This window comes from Ipomoea nil, unplaced genomic scaffold (assembly GCF_001879475.1).
Source record: "Ipomoea nil cultivar Tokyo-kokei standard unplaced genomic scaffold, Asagao_1.1 scaffold1043, whole genome shotgun sequence".
NCBI classification, from domain to species: Eukaryota; Viridiplantae; Streptophyta; class Magnoliopsida; order Solanales; family Convolvulaceae; genus Ipomoea; species Ipomoea nil.
The window spans coordinates 11,675,856-11,702,578 of NW_017617471.1; the positions used below are offsets into that span (position 1 = coordinate 11,675,856).

Consider the following 26,723-nt stretch of genomic DNA (forward strand, 5'->3'; position numbering starts at 1 on the left):
ATATGTTTAATTAGGACATCTCGTGGTTTAACAAAAAAATATCAGTAATCTATCGTGAAATGTTGACCATGGTCAATTGTATAATGATTGGTCATTTCCCACAAAGACCATTTTCCTTTAATAATTATCCCATGCAAATAAAAAACAGTAATAAATATAGCGTATCTGTATATTTTAATTAACGTAACGATTTTACTTAAAATAAGCTCCATAATCCCCATTTTTTGTATTATAGTAAAAATGATTTTTAAAATCCATTTTAAAATAGTACTTTTTTTTTTTTTTGTAAGTTACTGGCTCTATTACATTGTAGTATCTGTTCATATTTTCCATTTTAAAATAGTACTTAGTATGTAATAAATTTTAGTATTAACAATATAATATTAAGTTTTATATCGTTATCAATACTAATTTAAAAAATAATATTTAAAAGTTCTAATGAAATCTATCAAATTAAAAACATAATTGAAAATATATTTCAATTAATATGAAAAGAAGAAAATTAAAACATTATAAATATTTAAGAGAATATCAAAATATTATTAATTTAATTATAATATGATAATATATTATTCATAAAAAATTATTTAACCATAGTAAATTCATTATAATAAATATATTTGAGTAGTTACTCAAAAATTACACTAGTTTTTATCATAAACCATTGAGATGTTTGTTCTGTGATTATCTTCATTACTTATTGTGAAAAGATGAGCACAAAATATAATTTCTAGCCTCATGGTTTGTTCTTGGCAAATTATAAATTTCAATCATAGTCCACAATGCAAGGTGGACTGATAAATGTTCATTTTTAAGCAGTGTTGTAAAAATCAGTCAAGGCGCTAGGCACCCCTAGGTGGAGACAATTTCAACCCTAGGCGGCTTTTAGTCAGCTGACGGACTAACCGGCCGACTAGGCACCCTAGGCCTCTACTCGGCCGAGTTGAGCGCCTAACTCGGCCGAATTGGCACTCAACTCGGCTGAGTGGTTTTTTTTGTCTACTTGGCTACTCCTCTTTTATATTTTACATATGCTTTTGACTAGTTTGGGGGACAATAAGAGTCTAACAACTCCTAGCTTTAAGTTGAAAAAGGGTAACGATATACTCAGATTACTAGGTCGCCTAGGCGCCTTGGACACCTGACTAACGCCTAGCGCCTAGCGCCTTCTGCAATATTATATTATTTTTAGATAATACTTAAAAAATGAACTTTTAGAACACTAAAAATAAACTTTTAAAAAATGAATTAGTACATTAAAAATAAACATTCAATATGTTAAAAATGAACATCTATATTAGTGAATAGTGATTTAACTTACAGTATATATAGATCATGGTCCACTGTATACTGATGGTCTGTTCTTGGCCTAATTTTGTAGTCAGAAAGCACTCATTCTGATTAGGCTGATACAAATCATATATAGAGAAAGTGGTGGGTGAGATGACAGTTGTTTGTTTAAGATTAGGCTGATAAATTAAATTGTTTGTTAATGGTAGTGGAGAAGCAAAGTATTCCAGATAGATGATATTAATCAGCACAAGCTTTACAGCTGATAGTTGAGTAGGCTAATCTTAATTTTTGTATATTCTCTAGAAAACATCATTCAATTAATTGGATTCAAAGTCAGATCACCAATCATATAGTCCATGGAAATGTTGTCTCTCTTTTATTTTACTATAATGATGGTGTTGGGCAGATTTTAACTGCTGGTTTTATCTGAATTTAAAAACTTTGTTTTGTTTTTAATTTCTCTCTTTCTCTCTCAACTCTTTTCTTACGAAAAATTTTGCCACACTTCCAATAAAAGGTCGAAGTACTCGCTTGTTGCTCTAGTTCGCCCAGCTTTTAGTTTGAATGTTCAAACTTTAAGTTATAATTCATTTTATCATGGGAGACTTGGCGCTACAACGCTCCTAGCACCCTCGGGAGGTAGCGAATCAGTTTTAAGAAAAGTGTGTTACACTGCATGTTTATGCAATGATGTACACAACTAACACGAGAGCAGTAATAACACAATTTGTAATAATTATATCATAGACTAGTATTCACCATGCGTATTGTGGATCTTGCCAACATTATACATTTTCTGTTGACATATCATGTACATTCAGTTAATATATTATGTATGTACCTGTTGCAATTGACGTATCATGTTTCTTCAGTTTATTTACATGTGTATAACATAGTAACTAAAGTCTAAAGATACATAATATGTTAATTGCATGTACATAATTTAGACCAGGGTTACGTTCATAATATACACGGTGGACCTTGTATGTTTCTCAAATATATTTCTTAAATTGTGAATATTATGAACCCTGGTCTAGATTATGTATAATTTGAGAAACATAGTTTACAAGTTAAAGTAGTCATAGGCCCAAAGGAGAAGACAAGATTCTTATATTGATGATGATGAATTTTATGTTCAACGGATATAACACTACTAATAAAATTTTAAAGGAAACAATTTTCATTTTCGGTTCATCTTGCAATGCCCATCAACAAAAGTCAAGACCAACCACAAGACATGCATCAATAATTATATGTGACATTTTCTATAGTGAAAAATAGAAAGTGTTGAAAATACTTTTATTTTAGGAAAAGGAGATACATGTAACAAAACAATAAATATTGTTTATAAAGAAGTGTTCCAAACATGGGCATTGCCGGATTTTACACTAGTGTTCTTTTATAAAGTGGAAAAAAAAAAAAAAAAAAAAAAAAAAAAAAACTTACCTACAAAACTAGCATCCCCTAATGGGAATTGTAAATTACATCTTTAATTTAATCTTTCTAGACCAATATCACCTGAACTTGCATAAACAAACAAATTATATATTGAATATTTTACAACCACCTTAGCAAGGAAAAATACATCTTTAACAAAATTATATATGTTACATTTGAGATATAATAAGTTAGAAATTCTCCTTGTGAAAATCAAACTTTGTGGTTGTCTTGTGGGTGAAATGTTGAGACAATTGTCTCAGCTCTCCAACCAGGCCAGGCGGACCGCAATAGAACACTCCTGTCACAAACCAAACCATAACCTTGATCAGACAAGTTTCAATTACGCAAAGGAATCTATAATTTTTTGAGTGACGAGATAACCCACAATCACTATCCGAGAATGAGAATGTACACTAAGGAAATCTCGTTTTGTAACCCTAGCGAACAACGATGCAAACCAAGAAAACCGATAGACTGCTTCCTATATGAGTCAAACTTATAACTTTTTTGTTACAAAATCAACAGTCTAACCAACTTATTGACTTTGATCAAACCATGAAGGTCGATAGGTTGCTCCCTATATGGGAGTCAAACTTGTAACTTTTAGTTACTAGTCAATAGTCTGACCAATTGAGTTGGGGTTGCCCTTAAACCACTACTAGATAGTGTACATTTGGTAAATCCCGTCTTATCCCTAGTCAGCAACGGCTCAAACCAAGAAGACCGATGGACTACTCCTTATCGAAGTCAAACTTGTAACTTTTTTGTTATCAAGTCAACATTCTTATCAATTTGGCTAGCTGGAAAACCCTCAGCCACTACTCAAGTAGTGCATTGGGTAAATTCCATCTTATCCCTAGTTGGTAAATGCTCAAACAAAGAACGCCGATAGGCTGCTCCCTATGTGAGTTGGACTTGCATTGCAACTTTTTTGTTACTAAGTCAGCAACAGCCTAACCAACTTGATCGGGTTATAGTGTTAAGAATATGAAATTTTGAAACAAGGAGAGGTAGAGCTTACCAATTCTTTGATCAGGATGATTAACGGCGACGTGTTTAAAGACCTGGCGCCAGTTTGGCCTGGCAAAGTGAGTCTTAGCCCTGGTGCCAGAAACAATGTCCAACCCATTTTTGGCGTGCTGGATGGACTGGAGCATGGTGATGAGGGCCGAGCGGGCGTCACCTTCTTCGTAAACACTGGTGCAATAGTTGTGGAGCTCGATCAACCCTTCTTCGTCGTTCTCAGACACCTCATTCATCACCCCTCTGAACCACTCGAACGACCCTTGCTCCCGTGTAACCCAATAGAAATAGGCTCGTCTCGTGGCGAAAGGCTTTTTCTTTGTACCCTTCACACCACTCTCTATTGTCCCTTCTTCCTCCTCCTCTTTATGTTGCTTAATGTTGTTCAACACATCTTTTACTATGCTGATCAATGGCGTCGCGCCTATTCCTAGGCCGACTAGGAGGACAACGTCGTACTCTTTGTAGTCCTGTGCTGGTGCCCCATATGGACCATCAATCAATAGCCTTGGCACTCTGATAAAAGCAACCATATGAGAATAAATAAAACATTGAACATTAATTCTAGTTAAAATTGTATTTTTGATTCTCCAGTTATACTATACCCGTGCTATAGAGTTCCTAAATTATATATGTCATCATCTTTAATCTTAAGGGCAACCTCAAGAGAGGTATTTTTGGATGGTTTTTCCAAATTCAAAAACTAGGATAGGTTTTTCAATAGTTGGGGCTCAGTGTGATTTTTTTTCAAAGTTTTCTTCCTGCAAATATAAAATTTTTGTACATGTGCGTTGGGTGCACTTGCCACGCCGGCTGGCCGTGTAATTTTTTTTTTTTTTTTTGTCTGAATTTTTTTCTTCTCTCTTCACTCTCTTTCTTACTTGTCATTGAAAAAACCATCAAAAAATTTAACTTTAGGCGATGCCTTAAGTTTTACGGAAAAATGATGATTTTAGTTCATAAAGGATCAAATTAGCAACTTTATTAAGTGACATGGGTAACATAAATAGTCCATGGAGGAACTAAATCCTCATTTCACGCATAACTTAGGGGTTAAAAGACCGTCACACATATAACTCATGAATTAAATATATACCATAGATATAATTGAATGACCAAAAATACAATTTTCCCTAAGTTCTATAATGAAATGGAGCTAAGAGGGCGTTTGGTTGGAATGGGAGAATTACGTGGGAAAGGAATTGCAATTCCATGCGAGATTAATTATTGGGAATAAAGTGAGAATTTAAATTCCAGTGTTTGGTATACGGGAATAGAATTACTGGGAATTTTAATTCCAATGTTTGGTATACATGGGAATTGAAAGGGAATAAGTAGTATAAAGTCTAAAATGACAATTATTGTTGTGGTATTAATTTTAGGTTAAAAAAATGATGGATAATTTTGTTTCATCACTAGCTTTTTTTCTTCCTAAAATCTCAGGAATTAAAATACCAGGGGACATGGTATTTTAATTCCATGAAAATGGGGGAATTGCAATTCCATGGAATTGCAATTCCTTCCAACCAAACTAAGGAATTTTATGACCTTTGGAATTAAGTGGGAAGAGAATTTAAACTCTCTCCAACCAAACACCATGTAAGGGATATGTAGTTTACCTAGGCATGTTCTCTCCTTGTGGAATATCAGCCCTGAGAAGCCCACTCTGGTCACTACTTGGAGGCTGACACACCTATGTAACACACAAACAATATTAGAATCACTGTCTAAAATTTTATGTTAAGCTAATTAAGGTTGTATAGTAGCAATGGAAGTTGTGATTTTCTGAAGTAGTTAATACCATGGAGAAGAGAGTTTTGAGCTGTGATGTCCAGTCGCCAACAGTTCGGATGTGAATACTGAGATAATCATCACCAGGAGCAGAGGTAATGGAAAAAGGATGCCTGCAGAAATGCAATGGTTATTGATCAGTTGTGATTGGTAATTAATTAATGAGAGAGAATTAAATATGATTTTTTAATTTGTTACCATTGGAATGGTGAAACAGCTGAGCAATTCACATAGATGTATTGTCCACTTGTGTACTTAAATCCTTGGGGTTTAGACATATGAAGTGCCATTACATTCCCAGGGTACACTGCAACCTGAAAGTCAAGAAAATTATGGCATGCTATTAGAATCAAGCACCCAATCAGTTCCCCCACACAGCATCTGCTTGTCTTAACTGCTTTTACTGGGACTCAAACCCGTGACTTGCTCTATTATCACTTGTTAGGAATCAAGTAAAACTGTAAAAGTAGATCGAAGTCCGCCGACTAACCCACACCCGCGCCATGATGGAACGGATTAGGACAACAAAAAGATGACCCGTGAAATAGTAAGCCAGCCTAACGGGCTTGGCCCGCTAAGACCCACAACCTGCGTGGACTACGGGCCAACCCGCGGGCCAGGCCCTAAAAAAAATTAAATATACATATATATGTTTTCTGCCTTGCTGTGTAACACTATATATATATATATATATATATATATATATATATATACATTAACATTTAAAAAATGTAAAGTTTTAAAAATTTTAAGCACAAAAAAATTAATATTATTTAGGTTATATATTTTTTGAATATAAAATAATAAAAATAATAATTTTTTTAATTTTTAAAACTAGGCCCATGGGACCCGCAGGACCCCTGAGCCCGCATGGGGCAGGCTTGGGCGGTGTATTTCCCAGCCCATGGATTTTGCGGGCCCGCCCGTAAAAGTTTGTCAAAAAATTCGCTGTGGGGCGGCCCATCTCGCATTCACACCCCTTGAAGTCAAGCGTTTATCACTATGCCAAAAGCTATAGTCTACGGTGAAGGTTCAAATTTATTTTCTTTTATACCACTACCACATTTTCAAGAGGAAGAATGCTTCCCTGGCCTCAGCCAACAATTGCTGGACTTGGCCCATTGGTGGCCTCCGCCCAACACATGCTCTTTACTGAAAATTGGGAGAATTTACCTTCAAGATTTTGACTGTCTTATAGCCAGACCGGAATGCACGAATCAAGCGTTCACAAGCATATAGTATCATTGGGACAGCAATGTACATCCATGTCTGACCATTATTGTAAAACACCAAGAGATCATCAGAACATGCATTAGTATAGGCCATCAAACATTCTATATCTACATATATGTGCTTGAGTTTCTGAGGGAATTGAACTCACAGTTTTCTTGTACCATTTCTTCTGGAGATAGAGGAAGTAGCCATGGATTATGTAGAGGACATAGACTATGACAAACAAGTGGTGTGAGTACCAAAAGGCATTGAATCCAGTAAGCCTCTTGATTGTTGTTGGAAGGTTAAGCCTATTCCTTCGAAACCATGGCTGTGCTAGTATGTAAGCTATGGCCATAAGCACTACCATCACCACACCAGTCCACCCCTCAGTGCCCTTCACAAACCACCAGTAGTTGTTTGGTCTGTCGTCCCCGAAGAACGGCTTCATCGGTTCGTATTCTGCATCTGTCACGTGTAGTAATCGAGGGAAATCGCACGTTAAGTGCGAAATGGCGTGCAGCCCTACCCCGACCGCCACTCCCAGAGCTATCACCTGAACAATTATTACATTGTTTAATACTACCTTGTAAAGAATCATGACTATTTTTTTTTTAAAAGGGCTATCTGTCTGTTATTGTTAGGGCATCTTTAATAGTGGGGTTTTTGAAGAGTGTTTTTGTAATTTGTAAGTGTGATTAGGAAAGAGAAGATGTGATGGAACGAAAAAAAAAAGAAAGAAAAAAAACAATTAAAGCTTATTTAAAAAAAAAAATCAAAGTGGACCCCACATTTTTGCAACACACAAGAGAGAGACAGAGAGAGGCTGGCAAAGTGGACCCCACATTTCTGCAAAAACCTCATATTTGCATGATGTTACCTTGTGGAAATTAATGTTGTCATTGAAGGGGATAATTGCCCCAAGCTTGGTTCTGGTCCTTAGCCAAGTGATTGTGTTTCTGCAGACAGGGAGAAGGATGAGAGCCATATTGAGCTTAGTGGTTTCTGCTCCTCCTTTTGCAGTGCTGACACAATAGCCCATGATATCGAAAACGGCTCTGTGCTTGTATTGGATGAATTTCCAGGTGAAGAGTCCGGCGCAGATTGATAGCCATAAGGCTATCACCCAGATTCTCTTCCAGTTATCCTCTATGAAATATTTCAGCTTTTTGTAGCATCTAATCAAGGGGTTGGGCTCTTTGGTTGGCTTCAGTTTCTGGCTCAGTAGCTGGCTTAAAACTCTACTGTTTGTGGCAAGGTTTGTTGAGTGGTTGGGAGCTTGCAGTAGTAATGTCTCCAGATTGTGCAGCTGCAGGAAATGTTACATATGGTTTTTCAGTAATTAGTTTTTGAGTGTCGAGAGAAACCCATAATTATTAGTGAGGGTGTGAATTGGGTAAATTCCATTTCGTGACCTTAGCTGGACGTACAATGAGGTAAACCAGTCTACGTTGCTCATGGCTGACTGGTTCAAACCAAGAAGGTTAATTGACCAGGAAACTCGCAACCACTACCCGAAGGTTTGCACAGGGCCCACCTTGTGACCCTAGCTGGCAAAGGATCACAGGAGATAAACTAGCCTAAGTTGTGCATGACTAACTGGTTCAAACCAAGAAGGCCAACTATTAGTCACTACCTGAGGGTGTGCATTAGGTAAATCTCACTATATCGACAAAAGGACCACAAAAAGGTAAATCAACCTGGACTGCTTATGACTGACTGGTTCAAACCAAGAAGACTAATTAATCTGACCAGCACTTTGCCCATTAATTGGGTCGGCCCGGTACAAATGGAGATTAGTCTGAGTATGGTACGAGTTTAAAGGTGTCTTCCTACAGTGAAGGTTTGCTCATGACACTCATAAGAAAAAGAAGACTAATAAACCACTCTCATTGAGAGTCATACTTGTAAACATATAGTTAACAAGTCAACCGTCTGGCTGGGGTTTCCCTGCTTGTTAACATTATATTGTACAAAGGTAGATTTACAGACCTCAATGTGTCCCAAGTTATCTGGATCCAGTTCTTCCATAATGAGAGCTGCGTATTCCTCAGCATTATCTTGGATTTTGGAGAGCTTATTGGCAGAAGCACTGAGAGTGATAATCTGCAGAAATTTATTTCAGATCAAAACATAAACTATTTTAATTTTCCTAGCTACTGCATTTTATGGGTTTAAGGTTTCAAGTATTAGAAATTAGAAAACATATATACCTCTTTGACCTCTTCTTCAGTGATTCGACCATCTGCATCTTTGTCCACCCTACATTATAATAATAATTCCATTCATTAACAACTAAACTTATGATCAAGATTCTCTGTGTTCTATTTCTTACATGTCAAAGAAAGTTTGCAGCCTGGCATCAAAGGAAGTGTCTGTAATTTGTTGCCAGAAATCTCGCAGTTCGGCCAAGCTTATGGAAGGTGTTGTGATGCATCTTCTTCTCGCTAGAGCATCAAATAATTCATCTGCAAATTCGCCCGACTCGTTCATTCCTGTATAGCAAATTAAAGCACAAAACATTAGCTATTCATGAAATGTGATGTGTTTGGGTCGAAATTGTGGCAAAGGTGACAGATGATTAGGTGGAAGTCCATGAAGGGTCAAGTATAATACCAAGTGGCTAAAGAATTGTTGAGCAGAAGTTTAAAGGGTATTAGAATTAAGCGTTAACCACTACCCTAAAAGCTAGAGCTAATAGCCAAAAAGCAACTTTATTTCTTTTAGACTTTCATCACATTTTCGTGAGGTTAGGTGCTGGTTTTGACCTTTTAAGTCCTATACTGACCTCCGCTCAATAATCTCCCAACCACCCGGTGTTAGACTTGACCTTTGTAGGCGTCAGTCCAACATCCTATCTCTCAAAAATATAGTGATATAATAAAGAAATAAAATTACATCTTCTCCCAGTTATAGCTTTTAGTAAGAGCTTGATTACGTGTTCAAATTCTAGCAAGAGTAAAGTGTGTAGGTGCTGGGAGGGAGATGGAAACTAACCAATGCATTTGTCAAACAAAGACTTGGGAAGCATCCCACCAACAGAAAGTTGAGCAAATCTGGTTTCAACGTCGGACCATCCTTCATTATTTCCGAGGACGTTGTTGTTGTTGTGAATGAACCTAAGACCTCGGAGAGCGCGGGCGGCCCCAGACTTGGTCCGGTCGAGATTGTCAAGTTTCCTAGAAGAAGTGATTCTTCTGAGCTCCTTGGACACCTGCCTGAGATGCAGAGACAGCTGCCTGCCAAGATTGTTGCGGTGTCTCTTCTCCAGCTTGCTAGCCAGCAATGCGGCTTCTTGATCACCCCCTTTAATGTTGTGGACCAAAACACCATCGTCCCGAACATCAAGCGTAATTTCGACGTAGGATTCTTGGTCGAGCCTGCTGTTCTTTGTGGTGCTCACCAATGGACCGCTGAAACTAACTCGGCTGCTCCTCACGCTCCCCGTCTCCGACGACGCTTGATCGCTCGCGTATCCTATCTCCATCTTTCTGCAATTCTATATGCCCGGCAAATACTTTAAACAACAACAACAAATGATTGGGAGTCGGGACAAATTAGTTATCTTGGTTTTCCAAGAAAACAGTCAGGGAATATAATGTTTGGTTTTGGATGAAGATCAGAGAGATGACAAGTTTTAGGAGAATGAAATGGAATGGAAGGAGCATATATTTGAGTGGGGAGGTGAGACATACAGGGTGGACTAAAGCATGAAACCAGGGGGCGAAATTTGATAGTTTTTGAAGTTTGATTTCAACTTATGAGTTGTCTTTTGAGGGTGGTTGAGTCGTTGAGTCATGAGATTTTTTTTTTTTTTCTTTTTTTGGTTTGAAATGTTAACGTAATTGGTCAAAACTGGATTGTGAGAGAAGTACGTTCCAAAAGCATTCTCCCCTACAACAAAACTAGCTAGAGTTTGACATATAATGCACAAGAGCTACTTTGAAAATTTGAAGCAAATGATGGACCGTCGAGATTGACTCCATCAATATGTTGCTAAACGCCTAAACCTAGTGGGAATACAAGAGCAACCACAATAAGGGGATTGTGCAGGTTTTGAGAAAAAAAAGGTGTGAGATGAAGGAGAGAGGAGAGAGATGGGAGAGTGTGTTGCAGGAATTAGGGTTTTTGTCCCCTTGTGTGGGCCAACAAAGTAAAGTAGCAATCAGAAAATAACACCTATTTGAAGTTCCTTTTATTTCTTATTTCTTTTTTTTTCTTTTGGGGACATTTTTTTTAACATCATTTTCTCATTTTTTTCTTTCCTAATCACACCTACAAAAAACTTCTCAAAACCCACACCAAGATCACCACTATAGAGGATGTCTTAATAAATCATTTTGGGGGAAATAGTTTTTTTTTTTTTTTGGTCAGATTCACAAGAGATGGTAGACTTAAATTAGCTTAAATTTGCCAAACCTTGACTATTGAATTAGCTTTTGTGGTGGAGTTAAATGCAGTAACTTAAGGGCGTTTGGTTCACCAAATCTTGGATTACCCAGGTAATAGGATTACTTTCTGGAAGGTGATGTGAGGTTTTGGGAATGTAAGATTACCTTATTTGTTTGATTTGGATTTTAGAATATAATATTACCTTATTTGGTTAAGGGTTATATTGATCTGTTGATCAATTTTCAAATGCGTTTGGTGCGCCCATTTGCGATTGTGGGGTTAAATCTGAGTCATTGATCTTGTTTAAATCAACGTCCAGGATTACCAATTTTTTTTTTTTAAAAAAAAAAACGCAGTGGCAATTTGATAATTTTTGCATCTATGTCAAATTTAAGGTGCGTGGTTTTTGTGCTTAAAGTGCGTGGGCTTTGTGCTTAAGGTGTGTGGGGTTTGTGCTTAAGGTGCGTGGGTTGTGTACTTAATGTGAGTATTCGTTGAAACTTAAGTGCGTGATTTTTCTTTTTAAGGTGCGTGGTTTTTGTGTTTAAGGTGCGTGAGTTTGTGCTTAATGTGAGTAGTTGCTGAAACTTAAGGTGCGTGATTTTCCTTCTTAAGGTGTGTTGTTTTTCTTCTTAAGGTGTGTGATTTGTATACTTAAGGTGCGTTAGTTGTTTGAATTACCGGGAGGGGAAGGACGAGACATGAGATTCTAATTTCATGATAATAAAGAAATTTTAATTCCCTCTAACTAAACGAAGGAATTTACTTGCCAAATATGGATCACTACTATATGTTGACTACAAAAATATTAAATGTATGATCATACAATGAGTTTAACTTTTTAATTGATATGTAAAATATCATTAAATTTCTAAAGCGAAAACAGGAATATTAAAATTTATTTGGCCCATATCACTATAACTAGTCTTTTTTATGCGCGATGCGCAAAAACATATATGCCCAATATTTATATTTTTAAAAATAACTAACAAATTTTTACTAATTAAAATCAAAGTGAAATAAAATTATTTATTATATTAATCTAATATATAATGAATATATAATGTTTTACAAATATTTTGTTATAATTAAATAATATAAGAAAAGATATGGTAGATGCATGTGCATGGTAAGTAACGAAAAAGATAACGGAAGTTATAACGGTAAGGGTATTTTTGTCCAAAAAATTGTATAGTACAACTCTAGAAGCACAATGTACAAAATAGTTAGCATTAAAAATATGGACATAAATGAGGGATATAACTTTTATTGAGACTTATTATGTTTTTAGATATTGACAAAAACATCAATTCAACTCTTATATTATTAATTAATATTAATATAGTACACTCAATTTCATCAATCGTAATGCTATGGACTCGTGTCCAGTATGCATGCTGGACACGGGTAACAGTGTCGTTAGGCACTGTTATCTTCTTCTTTTTTTTTTTTTTTTTTTTTTTTTAATTTCAGACCGCTTTGTTATAGGAGTATATGTTCATAATTTTATTACTATATGTTCATAATTGTAAGTTCATAATGTCAGAGCTCTGTGTTCATAATTCCATAACTGTACATTCATACTTCCATAACTGTACATTCATAATTCCGTAACTGTACATTCATAATTCAATAACTGCAACTTCATAATTTTCGAAGCTCTATGTTCACAATTTTAGAGCTCTATGTTCATAATTTTATCACTATATGTTCATATTGTAAGTTCATAATGTCAGAGCTCTGTGTTCATAATTTCATAACTGTACATTCATAATTGCATAACTGTACATTCATAATTCCGTAACTGTACATTCATAATTCAATAACTGTAAAATCATAATTTTCAAAGCTCGATGTTCACAATTTTAGAGCTCTATGTTCATAATTTTATCACTATATGTTCATAATTATAAGTTCATAATGTCAGAGCTCTGTGTTCATAATTTCATAACTTACATTCATAATTCCATAACTGTACAATCATAATTCCATAACTGTACATTCATAATCCCATAACTGTACATTCATAATGACAAACAAATAACGCCGTTAACGGCGAGACAAAATTAATTTTTTTTTTTTAACTGAAATGACGCGTTTCCCCTGAAAACGACATCGTGCATTGTGGACACGAGTCCACTGCATAATTTGCGCAATTTCATTGCATCTTTTTATTTGTTTGTTTATTTATTTATTTATTTATCTTATGTTTTCAATGTTTTAATCAATTTCGTCACTTCATTACCAATTAATCCATATTACCATTTTCACTCCTTATGCTTAGAGCATCCACAATGGTTGGGGAGAATTGTGAGATAATGTAAGAGTGATTAGGAGAGAAAATGTGGGAAGGGAAGGAAAAAAAAATAAAAAAAATCAAAATCAAAAATTAAAAAGAAAAATTAAAAAAAAAAAGAGTCAGGCGCGCCTGACGCGCCCCGCGCCCGTGTGGGCGAGCTGCTGTGCGCGAAACGCGCACATCAGCTTCCTTTTTCTTCTCTTTCTTTTTCTTCTTTTTCTGCATTCTCTTTGAATTTGCAGGAGGAATATCTCCACCAATAACCCCACCCCACACTTGTTATTATCCCCACCCGAGATAATTCATCTAACATTATCTCCATAATATCCACTGATGTGGATGCTCTTATGTATTATGAAAAATAAGATAAAAAGAGGAAGCAAGTAACATTTTGGTAATTAATACAAACTTTAGATATGTGCTGAAAAAATCTTGTGAGTGCATTCAATAATAAGTAACAATTTATTAATTATTAGTGAAAGTACTTTTAAACTTTTCTCAATCCAGGAACAGAGTTTTTAATAATTAAAAAAATATTACTATATTTTTTTTTTCTTATTTCTCCTTATTTTTAATCGTTAGGTCTTCCAAGATAGATGGACACAATTTATATATCCGCACTTCTCTTTCGAGACAATGTTCCCACTTGATCCTAATTCTATACATACATATATGTATGTATAGACTAAATTAACATTTTAAACAACATGTAATACTCTGTAATATTATTTTATATTAACACTAACGAATTTGGATCACGTGCGAAGGAAGTGTTTAGGTAAAAAATGGGAATAAATCTCAACCGTAGATATGTAATTTTGAGTAAGTCAAATTGTCTTTGTATTCGAGTGCACATTTTTTTCTTCGAGTGCACATGTTTCCTTCTTCAAGTGCATATTTCTCTTCTTCGATTGCATCTATTTTGTTTCAGTATATAGTTTCTCCTTTGAGTGCACATTTTTGTGCCTTTGAGTGCAAAAATTTGGCGTTCCGGTACACTTTTTGTAGCCTTTAAGTGCATGCTTTCCTTTCTAAGAGTGCACAATTAATTTTCTTTGAATTTTTCTTTTTTTAGTGTCTTTTTTCCCTTGCCTTCTAGTTATCATCTTTATACCTTCAAGTGCATGTGTGTCTTACTATTGTGTAAAAAAAAAAAAAAAAAAACTTAGCATTCTATTGAACCTTTGTTTTTTTTTTTTTTTTTAATTTTTTCCTTCTTGTGCATATTTTTAGCTTTCAAGTGCATGTTTTGTAGTCTTCATGTGCATGTTTTCCTTTTTAAGAATACACAATTAATTTCCTTCAAATTTTTCCTTTTAGTGTCTTTTTTTTTTTTTTTTCTCTATTGCCTTCTGGTGATCCTCTTTATGCCTTCAATTGCTCAATTTAATGCCTACAAGTGTATGTGTGTCTTACTATTGTGTAAAAAAAAAATACTTAGCATTCCAGTGAACCATTTTGTTTGCTTCTAGTGCATATTTTTAGCCTTCAAGTGCATATTTTTTTGCCTTCAAGTTCACAATTCTGGACTAGTATTTGTTATATCTTTTTGTATTCTTTTCAATAACATATAACTAAATTTCTAATGAAATTTGTGAGAGTTACAAACGATTTGTATGAGTAATTGTTTTAATAACACTTAAGTTGAATAATTTTCCTTTTGGTACCATAAATTACATCAATTGCACATCTATTAACTTCGAGTGCGGAATTTTTGCATTCAATTGCACATTTTTGTATCTTCAAGTGCATGATTTTGAGATTTCAAGTGGACGATTTTTATTAATTCGAATTTTTTTTTTTCTAAAAAAAAAAAGAGTATCAGATCTAAATGAATTCAATGACTGAGATTTGTGCGCATTTTTTACATGGTGAGTCATTGACACATGATCCAAGACCTAACACTAACAAACCAATTTTCCAACATTTTCATTATGTATAAGTTGCTTGCAATTTATATATGATCACAACTCAAATCTTATAGTTTTGACAGGATAATTTGTATATGTAATTACTTAAGTAACAATTTATACCATTCAACTTGACAACTAGCTAGTTGAAAATTTCGTATGATATTCGTCTTCAGATTTTGTTTCTTCGTTATTACCTAGTACGATTTTAATTTATCAAATCTTATAGTCTTTGAAAAGATAACTTAATTTCCACATGCAATTACTTAAGTTAATTAGACTATATATTAAGCATTTGTGTGCATCATTGAGAGGCCAATAAGAAATTATTCAGAAGCTTCGGTTTGAAAGAGTTCCTTGTATGTATGAACCTAAAAAATAATTAAATTAAATTTTAAATTAATCTAAACTTAATTTATATGACAATTGAATATCGAGAGTTCTCATACCATGATATCGAAAAGTAAATAAGTGCTATTAGGTGGATGAAATGATGTTGGCTTCTTCCAACTTATCCATGTATATATCTTTAATTTGAGTGATGATAATATAGTTATTTTGAAATTCATAAGAGAGTATTTTGTCATGTACCTTTGAATGTATAAGAGCATTTTTAATGGGGATTTTATTTCATAATTTTTGGAACAGTAAAAAATTAGATGGTAGGTTTTTAACAAATGTGCAGACCCGTCAGGAAAGAGAAAAGGAAAAACAAAGACAGTTGAAGCCGCGTGGTTGGCAATTCAAGAAGCGGGCATATAACACGCACAGCGCGTATTTCACTGTTTTTTTTTTTATTATTTGTTGTCAGCTCTTTTTCCCCTCTCTATTTTCTTGCCATCCTCTCTCTTTTCTAATTGGTACCTCAAAAACTACAAAATAAATAAATAAACTAAAGACTATTAGAGATGCTCTAAGGTTTTTGTGTATCCTACCCGCGAAAAATATATGATCGGACAAAAAAAAAAAAAAAAAAAAAAAAAAAGACTTGGAAGAATGGAGGCTAAGAATTTATCAAGCAGCTAGTTTACGGCATAAACCATTGACCTCTTGACAAGCCCACGGGTTATATTAACTGTTCTAACACACCTACTGCCATTTGATAGGACTAATAATAAAATATTCCTACTTCTATATTATTGAATCCGTGAAGTTCTGAATCGTGCCAAGTTTGGAGTAATACCAAATCTTATTATTTTACCAAACTTACAGTTCCATCTTATCCATTGACACGTACGTTCGCAACCAAACCTTAACCTAAGGTGGAAATTCAACAAGTTGGAGATATTAACATTATTTTCAACTATTTTTGTCAAACTTTACAATCAGTTAAGAACTTGGTGGGTGGTTAAATTAACAAGTTGGAGTTATTTGGAGTAATTAAGAAGTTGGAAACAATTTCATCATTAGAGGTTCAATGAGACTCAATCTCTGTATTTGAGGTTAAAAAAATTAAAATATAGTCATAGGTCAAAGTTTGGATGTAATACCAATTAAGTTGTGGCAGACATAATTACATGTAGATTATTAAGAATTTTCTTCTTTCAACTCAACTGTTCAATGATCAAAGAGTGATGATTTCACAAGTCATACATACTTTACTTTTTTTACTTCAACCATGCGATACAAATTTCTTTCACAGGCAGGTGATATATTCCTTTTTTTTTTTCTTCTTCTTCTTTAGCTGTCTAATACAAATTAATTAAAGGTATTTGGTTGACAATGCAAAACGTTAAATTACCTTTAAAATAAATTATTGAAAATATCATATATTTTTATTAGGAATATGTTCAACACATATTGGGTAATTGTATTGATAGAAAATAGGGAGTGATTATGCACAAAATATATGGTGGACTAGAGTTCATTTTGCATGGTGGACTCCATCTGGTCTAAAATGACGTCCTTTGATATTAAATGTCAACTAGTTTATCATATTTAATAACAATTATCATGTATTAAGTTCATAATATTGCTCTAGATGTCCATCAACATATAAACCTTAATGTACATAAACACTAAAATAAATGCACATCATATGTATTCACATTCACTCTACAGTAGGTTCATAAAAACAAAGTTTAATGTACATAAACAATATACTATAAATGTGTCATGTTTAATAACATTCTTCATTACTATGTTCATAATATTTGTTCTATATATCCATAAATATAAACCTTAATTTACATAAATACTAAACTAAATATACATCATTTGTATTTTCATTTACTCTATAGTAGGTTCATATGTAATGTTCATTCTATAGGTTCATAAAAGAAAATTCTAATGTACATAAACATTCAGATAGAGGACACGACCAATTAAGCGCAAGTGGAAGGGTTAAGGAGGAGATCACTTTCATGGGAATTAAGATGATGGTTGAACTCGATTGGTGTTGGTGTAGGTTTGCATGCCAAAAGACCTATGTCTGAAAGGATTCTGAAGGCGTATTTATATTGCCTTAGAAAGATCCCTTTGGATGAGTATATGGGCCACTTCTTTCAGTTCTATGCCAAGAAAGCATTTAAGTGATCTGAGATCTTTAAGATGGAATTTGCTTGTGAGATATTTTTCGAGGAGATTTGTAATAACTATGTCATTCCTTATAATAATAATATCATCTACATATACACATAAGATCGTTAGATAAAAATCTCTAAGTAGGATCTTGATGATTGTTTGAGGTCATACATACATTGATTTATGTAGGTGACAAACTCTAGTCTCAGCTCCCCTTTTCGAAAAAATCCAGGTGGCAGTTGCATGTACACCTCCTCATGGAGATTTTTAAAAATGATCCTAATTTATCTGATCAATCAACACTCACCCATATATTGCCATTACCCATACCATCCATTGAAACACACAATACCCCAATTACCAAACCTCTTCCTGAAAACCCCATACCACCCATTGAAGCACATGCTACTCCAACTACTTCACCTATTCCTAAGAATCCTAACCCCACTCCTCCCATACCTACCTTTCAAGAAAATCCTCCACCTGAGGTTAATTCCCCAATGCTTAACCCACCCATCCCCACGCAAGTGCAACCTATCCTACAACGATCTCAAAGGAAACGAAAGCCTCCTAGTTACCTCTCCGACTACCAATGCAACATGACCACATCCACAAAATATCCCATCTCCAACTTTCTCAACTTTAAACCATACAATGAAAACCACATTTTCACTTTGCTTCATAAACAACATTTCTAAAGAAACCAAACCCTCTTCCTTCTCCGCTGCACGAAAAGACCCTAAATGGCAACAAGCCATAGAAGAAGAAATTCGTGCTCTAGAAGCCAATCACACTTGGTCTTTAACCACTCTACCACCTGGTAAGTCTGATATTGGTTGTCGATGGGTCTATCGTATTAAATATAACCCTGATGGTTCTGTAGAGCGGTACAAGGCTTGCCTAGTCGCCAAAGGATACTCTCAACTTGAAGGGTTGGACTTCACTGATGTCTTTGCCCCTGTTACTAAGCTTGTCACTGTCCGTACAGTTCTAAGCATTGCAGCTGCACAAGGATGGGCTACCCATCAACTTGATGTCTCTAATGCCTTTCTTCATGGCACTCTTCATGAAGAAGTCTATATGCAGGCCCCTCCCAGTTTTGGGCGAAAGGGGGAGAATCGTGTTTGTCGTCTCCACAAATCTCTCTATGGGCTTAAACATGCATCTCGATCTTGGTTCACAACATTCTCCACGTCCCTCACTAATGCTGGCTTCACACAATCCAAAGCAGATTATTCCATGTTCACTTATATTGCTTGTTTATGTTGATGATATTGTAATTACTGGGAATGATCCGACTATCATTACTATCCTCAAGCGTTACCTTGCGCATCAATTCCAGCTCAAAGACTTGGGTCCATTAAAATACTTCCTTGGAATAGAAGTTGCACGATCCTCTCTTGGAATCTTCCTAAATCAACGAAAATATACTCTTGAGATTCTCTCCGATACTGGGCTATTAGCTTGCAAACCCACCTCAACTCACATAGAGGTTAACCACCAACTCACTCCTGATACTGGTGAACTTCTCACTGACCCCTCCATATATAGAAGATTGATTGGTCGTCTGCTCTACCTTACGGTCACTCGACCAAATATCACTTATGCAGTCAATCTTCTTTCTCAATTCATGTCCGCACCACGTGACACACATTGGCACGCTGCTCTTCGAGTTGTGCGTTATCTCAAAATGTCTCCTGCTCGTGGTATCCTATTATCCACAAATAACTCCTTAAAATTACATGCATATTGTGATGCTGACTGGGCCTCTTGTCCAACCACACGACGCTCAACTACAGGATATTGCACTTTCCTAGGAACAAGTCCGCTATCCTGGTGAACAAAGAAGCAAACCACAGTTTCTCGATCCTCTGCTGAAGCTGTATATCGTGCCATGGCAAGTGTAGCAAGTGAAATTACATGGCTCCAACTACTCTTATCTGAACTAGATATACCAGCTCATCTTGCACATTTACATTGTGACAATCAAGCATCTCTCCACATTGCCAACAATCCTGTCTTCCATGCACGAACAAAGCATGTCGAAATTGATTGCCATTTCGTTCGAGAAAAGATTACTTCTGGTACACTACGCACCACTTTCGTTCCATCTAATCAACAATTGGCCGACATCTTCACAAAGTGCCTCCTTCCTCAAACATTCAACGCCATTACTTCCAAGCTCATGTACCACCCTTGAGCTTGAGGGGGAGTGAAGAAGAATAAATATTTATATTACATATCTTATAGAATATTTTATATATGTATTCATAATTATTTCCATATTCTTAGGATTATAGTTTAGGTAAATTCCTAGATGATTGGTTCTCTTACCTTTCTCATATTTTATACTGTTAGCATAGTTGTATATATATACACACATTGTATTCTTCTTTTACATACAACATATATATCCAATATATATTTTTCCTTATCTTTCTCTGCAACAATGCTTTGCATTTTATTCTCAACTCCTTACAAGCAGGTCCCTGGAGAGCCAAGTTCTAGTCATAAACCTTTATAAATCCTCCATCTGTTTTAGCAAAAATGTGAACATGGATTTGCAAGAATTGATTAAGAACATTATATAGGGGTGAGGAATACAGGGTCTTCCAAGTAATTTTTGAGCCTACTTCCTTTAGTGGGAAAAAAAACAAAAAGGAAATTTTTAGGTTTTATTAAAGTTAAAGTTATACTACATGTACTTTCTATTCAATCATTATTGTGTAGACCATATTTTATATACTATAAAATAATGTATATTTAGTACAAAAATAATGTATATTCAGCACAAAAATAATGTACATTGTATTCAGGGGATGTACATTATTTTTGTACTGAGTGTACATTATATTGTATAATGTACATTCAGTACAAAAATAATGTACATTTAGTATATTAAAAATGTAGTTTTTGTTATGGTCCACATAACATTGTGTGGACCATGGTCCATACAATAATTTGCCCTCTCTATTCCCTAAATTTTACTTGGCTGATATTGATAAGTTAATTTTTTTTAACGTGGGTCCCAATGCAAACGTCTAAATCAAAATTTTTTACTCTTTATTTGTCATGATCCAACTGTCTATTATTTGCTCGCTCAATTATCATTTCAAATGGGTACTCACAATTTTGAAGTTGTGGTGGGAACTTAAATTCTTTGAACTCACAATATTTGAGAAAGTATTAGAAGAAATCTCAAAGAATCTACGGAGTAAACTTTTTTTCTTCATGAATAGACAATAGTCCATTAATAAAATATGATATATATCAATAGAGAACATGAATTGATACAAGGCATACAATGATCACACACATATATTATGGCTGCTGCAAAGTATAGAAACAATATCTCCCCCATCCAACAGGACAATGGATGAATGCATTATCTGATGATGAAATAAAGAACAGAACCCAGTAAATGCAGGCAGCTAAGAGCTTCCCTTAATAGCTTAAATTCCCTTAAATGTCTCTATACTTAGCACACTCAATAGGAACCGTAGGGTATCTGGCCTTATCATAGCAGTAATTGTAGACGGTGTATTTCTGGCGAACCCATCGGAGTCTCCTGTACTGCTCGGCGTCTAGGTCTTGGAACGCCTTCTGGTCCCACCATCTCTTGCCAACTGTGTTGCACACCTGGACTTCTTGTGAGGTGGAGGCCATGCAGCCGTCCACGTGGAAGGATGTGTAGGATGCTATGAAGGGTGCTTTGGACCAGTCCGTCTTCTCCAGCCCTCCCCGAGTGGCCCAGTCGTCGGCGTTCCACAGGCTGGAGTACAGCTTCATGGGCTGGTTGAAGGGGAACCTAAGACCCAAATCCTTGGAGTTCTTGAAGATCCTAATGGGTACATCGTCCACAAAGAACCTGCGGTGGCCCAACCTTGTTGTGTTAGAAAAAACAAGTAATAAAGCCCATGCCCCATGCCTCATAAACATTATATATTCAACTTTATTATCATATTATATATTATATATAGCCCTCCCAAAAATAAGTGTAGCGTTTGAGTGACCAGAAAAACCTGCAATCACTACTGGAGAGTATATATATATTAAATTCTACCTTATGATCCTAGTCAGCAAATGACACACGAAAGTAAATCAGTTTAGGTTTCAGCTCAAACTAAGAGAATCAATAGGTCGCTCCAACTAGGAGTGAAACATTGAACTTTATCATTATTATTATTAAACCAACAACGTAGCATTATTATATTTTTTAGTATAGTCTAGATCTATCCATAGTATTTACTTAACAAATTATGTCGACCCTTGGGATAGGATTCAAACATAAGTTCTTTATGGAAAGCAACAGTGATGTCATCAAACGACAAAGTATTATCATTTGATTTATGAAAGCACTCCGAGTGGAGCAACAAGACCAATAGACAGATGTTGGGCGGAGGCTAGATAAAGGGCCAAGTCCATCAATTGATGGCTAAGGGATTGTTGAGCTGAGACAAGTGAAGGACCAAGTCCAACACTTTACCTCTCAAAAATGTAATACAATCTATAAGAAAATAAAATTACACATTTACTATCCATAGTAATAAATATTTGATCCTAACCGTGCATTTATGAGAAGCTAAAAGTACAACAAAGTAAACTATAATGACATTATGAGCTTTTAAAGCGTTTTATATTTTATTCAAAACCTTTTTTATAAAGCATACCAAGACAAACACAATAGTCTTATGTACAAATATATCACTGCAAAGGGAATCTAGAAAACAACAAAAGTTGTGGTGGGGTTTCACGAAAGCTGTTTCCTTAATGTTTTTCTACATACAAACATATAAGAATCAATTTCAATTTGATTTTACAACCTTGAAATTATTTATATAGACTATTGCCTCCCCTTAAATTTTCAACCTGATCAATTCATCAACTCTGATAAAGGTGAATCATTACAGTACTATTTTTTTAGGTGAACAGACATAAATATCTCCGTATCATCATTTATAAAGTTTGGAAAAGAGCAGCTGTAAATGTTTTATAGGTGAAAACAAATCCAGATTTTAATTCGTCAGGACCACTTTATAATAAAATTATTGAAAATTTTTACCAATGCCACAACATATCTTCATATATTAATCAATAAATTTTAGTTGGCTATATAAGTTTTATGTTTACTCTTTCATTGTACCTATTCTCTTTCATATTTATGCTTCAAACCAATTTTTTTTTATTTGCTTATTTTATTTCATATTCTTATAAGCTTTAAATTTTTTTTTTAATAGTACTTTATATATATATATATATATATATATATATATATATATATATATATATATATATATATATATATATATATCAGGTGATAACCAACCTTAATCTGTGAACTGTAAACTTTTGAAGGATTGCACCGTAATTATTATATGATTGCACCGATACGGCTACTCGACATGTTCGGATGACCCTATGGTGCAATTGCATCCGGGTGCAGTGCAATCATATAGTAAGTGTGGTGTAATCCTTCCAAAGTTCGCTGGTTGACATGTTAAGGTCAATTTGCACCTGATTCCGGACCATTTAATACTTTAAAAAATTTTAATTAAAAATAACTCCAGTCTAATCTTGTTAACTGAGAGACAATAGTGGGCAAATATGGTTTTACCATGACCAAGTGACCAAGTCAGCAACCAACCAGTTTGAAAATAGCAAGGAAACACCAATCAAGGAAAAAATTAAGGAGGGAAGAAACTTACACAATACAGTACATGTTCCAAAGAACAGAGTAGGAGTGGAAGCCCTTTGTAGGGTCAAACCAAAGGTAAATCCTCTGTTCTCTGTTTCCTTGGCCGCCGGTGAACACATTGGTCTGAAGTATGTAAGGCTGCCCTGTCCTGTTCCCCAAGAACTCAAAATCTATCTCGTCGTGCTCCGCATTGTTCGACGATAACTGCCCACAAAAAAAATCATTCAATTCTTAATCTCCATGTTTTACACAATGCTACCAAGAAGAAGAAAAAGAACTGGTAATCTGTAACCCCAGTCAAAATGACTAAGGATACAAACTTGTAACTATAAGGTTACAAAATTTAAGCTGATCAGCTATGCGTAACTAAGACTGGTTTACTTCCATGTTATCCTTTGCCAGTTAGGATCAAAAACCAATATTTACTCGGTGTCATGCTACCCCAAGATGGCTAAAGATACAAACTCCTAACCATACTGATTACGAATTTGAACCCCTAGTCTTCTTGGTTTGAACTGATCAACTATGGTCAGCCTTTTAGGCTAGAGTAGTGCAAACCATTAGATAGTGGTTGTGAATTTTTCACTTAAATAAAAAAAATGAAGAAGAAGATGCATACATAGAATGCTGTGACAACACCAGCTGAGTCTCCTCCAACAAGCTTCATCCTCATGCTGAAATGCCCAAACTGGTAGGAGTTTTTGGACTGAAACCCAGTCCCTTTAACCCAAAACAAAACAGCAAAAAGGGATGATGAGATTCAGATCTAATTTGTTTAAAATGGAATAAAGAGGGTAAAGAAGAGTAGAGTACCTGTGTTCCTGTCAAGAACAAGATCCACAGATCGGCCGCCATTGATGTACTTGATGTGGTCTGAAGCCCAAGTTGGGACATAGTTCGTGGAGAATGGAACATCCACTGGTCTCCTGGGTGCCGCACAATGAACACCTAGTCCTAGGTTGATGAATACTAAGCCCAGAAATATGAGTTTGCCCACCATTTTTGCCAAACCTATTGGAGAATGGAGAACAGCTCTTTTAAGTAACTACTATAAATAGCTTAATAAAGCAAGCTTGGGCGTGGTGTATATATACTAATGAGCTGATGAACAACCCCGTTATATTCTTTTTTTTTTTTTTTTTTTTTTTTTTTTTTAATTTTTATGGAAACCCTCTGTCACCACTTACCACTATTTTTTTATTTTAAAATTTTGATTACCTAAAATAATTTAATTACACACACCTGACACCATGTTCTCTCAAGAATTATTTAAGACTTTGGATCTTTATTATTCCATTTAATAGACCAAATATTTCTTGTTGATTTTTGTCGTTCGGAGAAGGTTGAATCTCCAATCTCAAGGGCTCCCATGTCCTGATCTGACAGAACATTTGAATAATGTAAATCATGGTAACTCAGTTGAACACAAAGGTTAGATATTTGCTTACTGCACACAAGGAATATAATTATAGTAACTTTGTTGAACTGTTGCCGATGAGACTCAATCTCGAATCATTGCTCTCAAATTTTACTATTGTGACCAACTGAGTTGTCCATGCGGACATTTCTGCTCATTAGTATCAAGAAATTGACTTAAAAGTAATAATGAAAATCAACAAGACTTTAAGTCAATTTCTTGGAAGGTCCTGCTCAACTATGCATTATTTTTTTATTATTATTTTATATTCGTACTAAAAATATTAATCATGAAGAGATTACCTTAGCCATTATTATCCGCAAATTATATTGTGGATCAAGAATCAAGATCCACCTTATGTTGTATATCCTGTCATTTTGTTTAAATTAGCGCAACTTTTTTTATTTTTCTTTCCTTCTGATCAGCATTCGCTTTTGTAGTAAATACATAATTTTTAATTGTAGGTAAAGAAACTTACATCTATGAATACATAATCTATTAACCTATAAATGTGTCATGTCAAGTAATTCTATATATATATATATATATATGGAAGGGTTCAGGTGCAGGTATAGCTTCCCGTGCGGTTGTGCAATTAGATCTGAGCCGTTGATCAAATTTAGATCAACGGCTCAAATCAATGAAAATTTAAAAAAAAAAAAAAAAAAACGCGTGTATGGAAAAAAGAAGCATAAGTTAAAAATGGCGCACCTTATGTGATAGAAACACGCACCTTAAGTGTTAGATCTTAAGCACAAACTCACACACATTAAGTACAAACCCACACACATTAAGCACAACCTCACGCACATTAAGCACAAAATCCACGCACTTTAAATATTAACTCACAGACTTTAAGTTTCAACAACTACTGACATTATGCACAAACTCACGCACATTAAGTACAAAACTCACGCACATTAAGCACAACCTCACGCACATTAAGCACAAAATTCATGCACTTTAAGTATTAATTCACAGACTTTAAGTTTTAACAATTAATCACGTTAAGCACAACCTCACGCACATTAAGCACAAACCTCACGTACTTTACGCACAAAACTCACACATCTTATATACAAAACTCACGCACATTAATCACAGATCCGCTCACCTTAATTTTGACCTAGACGCAAAAATTACAAAATTGCCACCGCGTTTTTTTTTTAAAAAATTTTGGTAATCCTGCATGTTGATTTAAGCGAGATGAATTGCCCATATTAAACCGCACAACCGCACCTGGGCACCCTAACCGCACCCGAACCTAATTATAACATTGTTTTAAATTTATAATATATGAAATGTGCGCAAATAAACTCAAATTTAAAGATTCATAAAATGAGTGTTCAACATATAACTATGATTATTGTATAATTTTAATATACATTTAGTTGAAAATTATCAAGTTTTTATCATGTGTGTCTGTGTTTATTTATTTATTTATATTTATATATGTGTGTTGAGAGAGATATATATAAAATAACAATTAAATAGGTCTATTTTTAGAAAAAAAATTATTATATAGACTCTGAAGTTCTACTTTTAAATTATTCTCTACTCTCAAATTTTTTATGTAGACTTTTTTTTTGGGAGCCACGTGATGAAAATAATTTATTATTGTCCGCCACGTCAGAAAGTAAAAGTGAAATAATAGAATTTAAAAGTACATGTAGTACAACTCATTCTCATATCCCTTATTTCATTATTGACATATTTTATGAACCAAAC

At 34.8% G+C, this 26,723-nt stretch overlaps 2 protein-coding genes across 2 annotated transcripts; both read right to left on the minus strand.

Moving 5' to 3' along the window:
• Positions 1-2,743: 2,743 nt before the first annotated feature.
• Positions 2,744-10,408, minus strand: LOC109182395 (respiratory burst oxidase homolog protein B-like). The gene is made up of 12 exons (XM_019332575.1): positions 9,757-10,408; positions 9,095-9,254; positions 8,973-9,021; positions 8,752-8,865; positions 7,640-8,068; positions 6,929-7,315; positions 6,721-6,816; positions 5,746-5,861; positions 5,558-5,660; positions 5,376-5,449; positions 3,755-4,272; positions 2,744-3,031 (listed from the first exon to the last, which is right to left on the minus strand). Exons 1-12 carry the CDS (start codon positions 10,244-10,246, stop codon positions 2,922-2,924), a joined length of 2,646 nt encoding a protein of 881 aa, XP_019188120.1. The 5' UTR covers positions 10,247-10,408; the 3' UTR covers positions 2,744-2,921.
• A 10,718-nt stretch (positions 10,409-21,126) lies between these two features.
• LOC109180864 (probable xyloglucan endotransglucosylase/hydrolase 1) lies at positions 21,127-24,668 on the minus strand. Its single transcript, XM_019330562.1, has 4 exons — positions 24,392-24,668; positions 24,198-24,298; positions 23,589-23,782; positions 21,127-21,751 (listed from the first exon to the last, which is right to left on the minus strand). Exons 1-4 carry the CDS (start codon positions 24,576-24,578, stop codon positions 21,346-21,348), a joined length of 888 nt encoding a protein of 295 aa, XP_019186107.1. The 5' UTR covers positions 24,579-24,668; the 3' UTR covers positions 21,127-21,345.
• Positions 24,669-26,723: the final 2,055 nt, after the last annotated feature.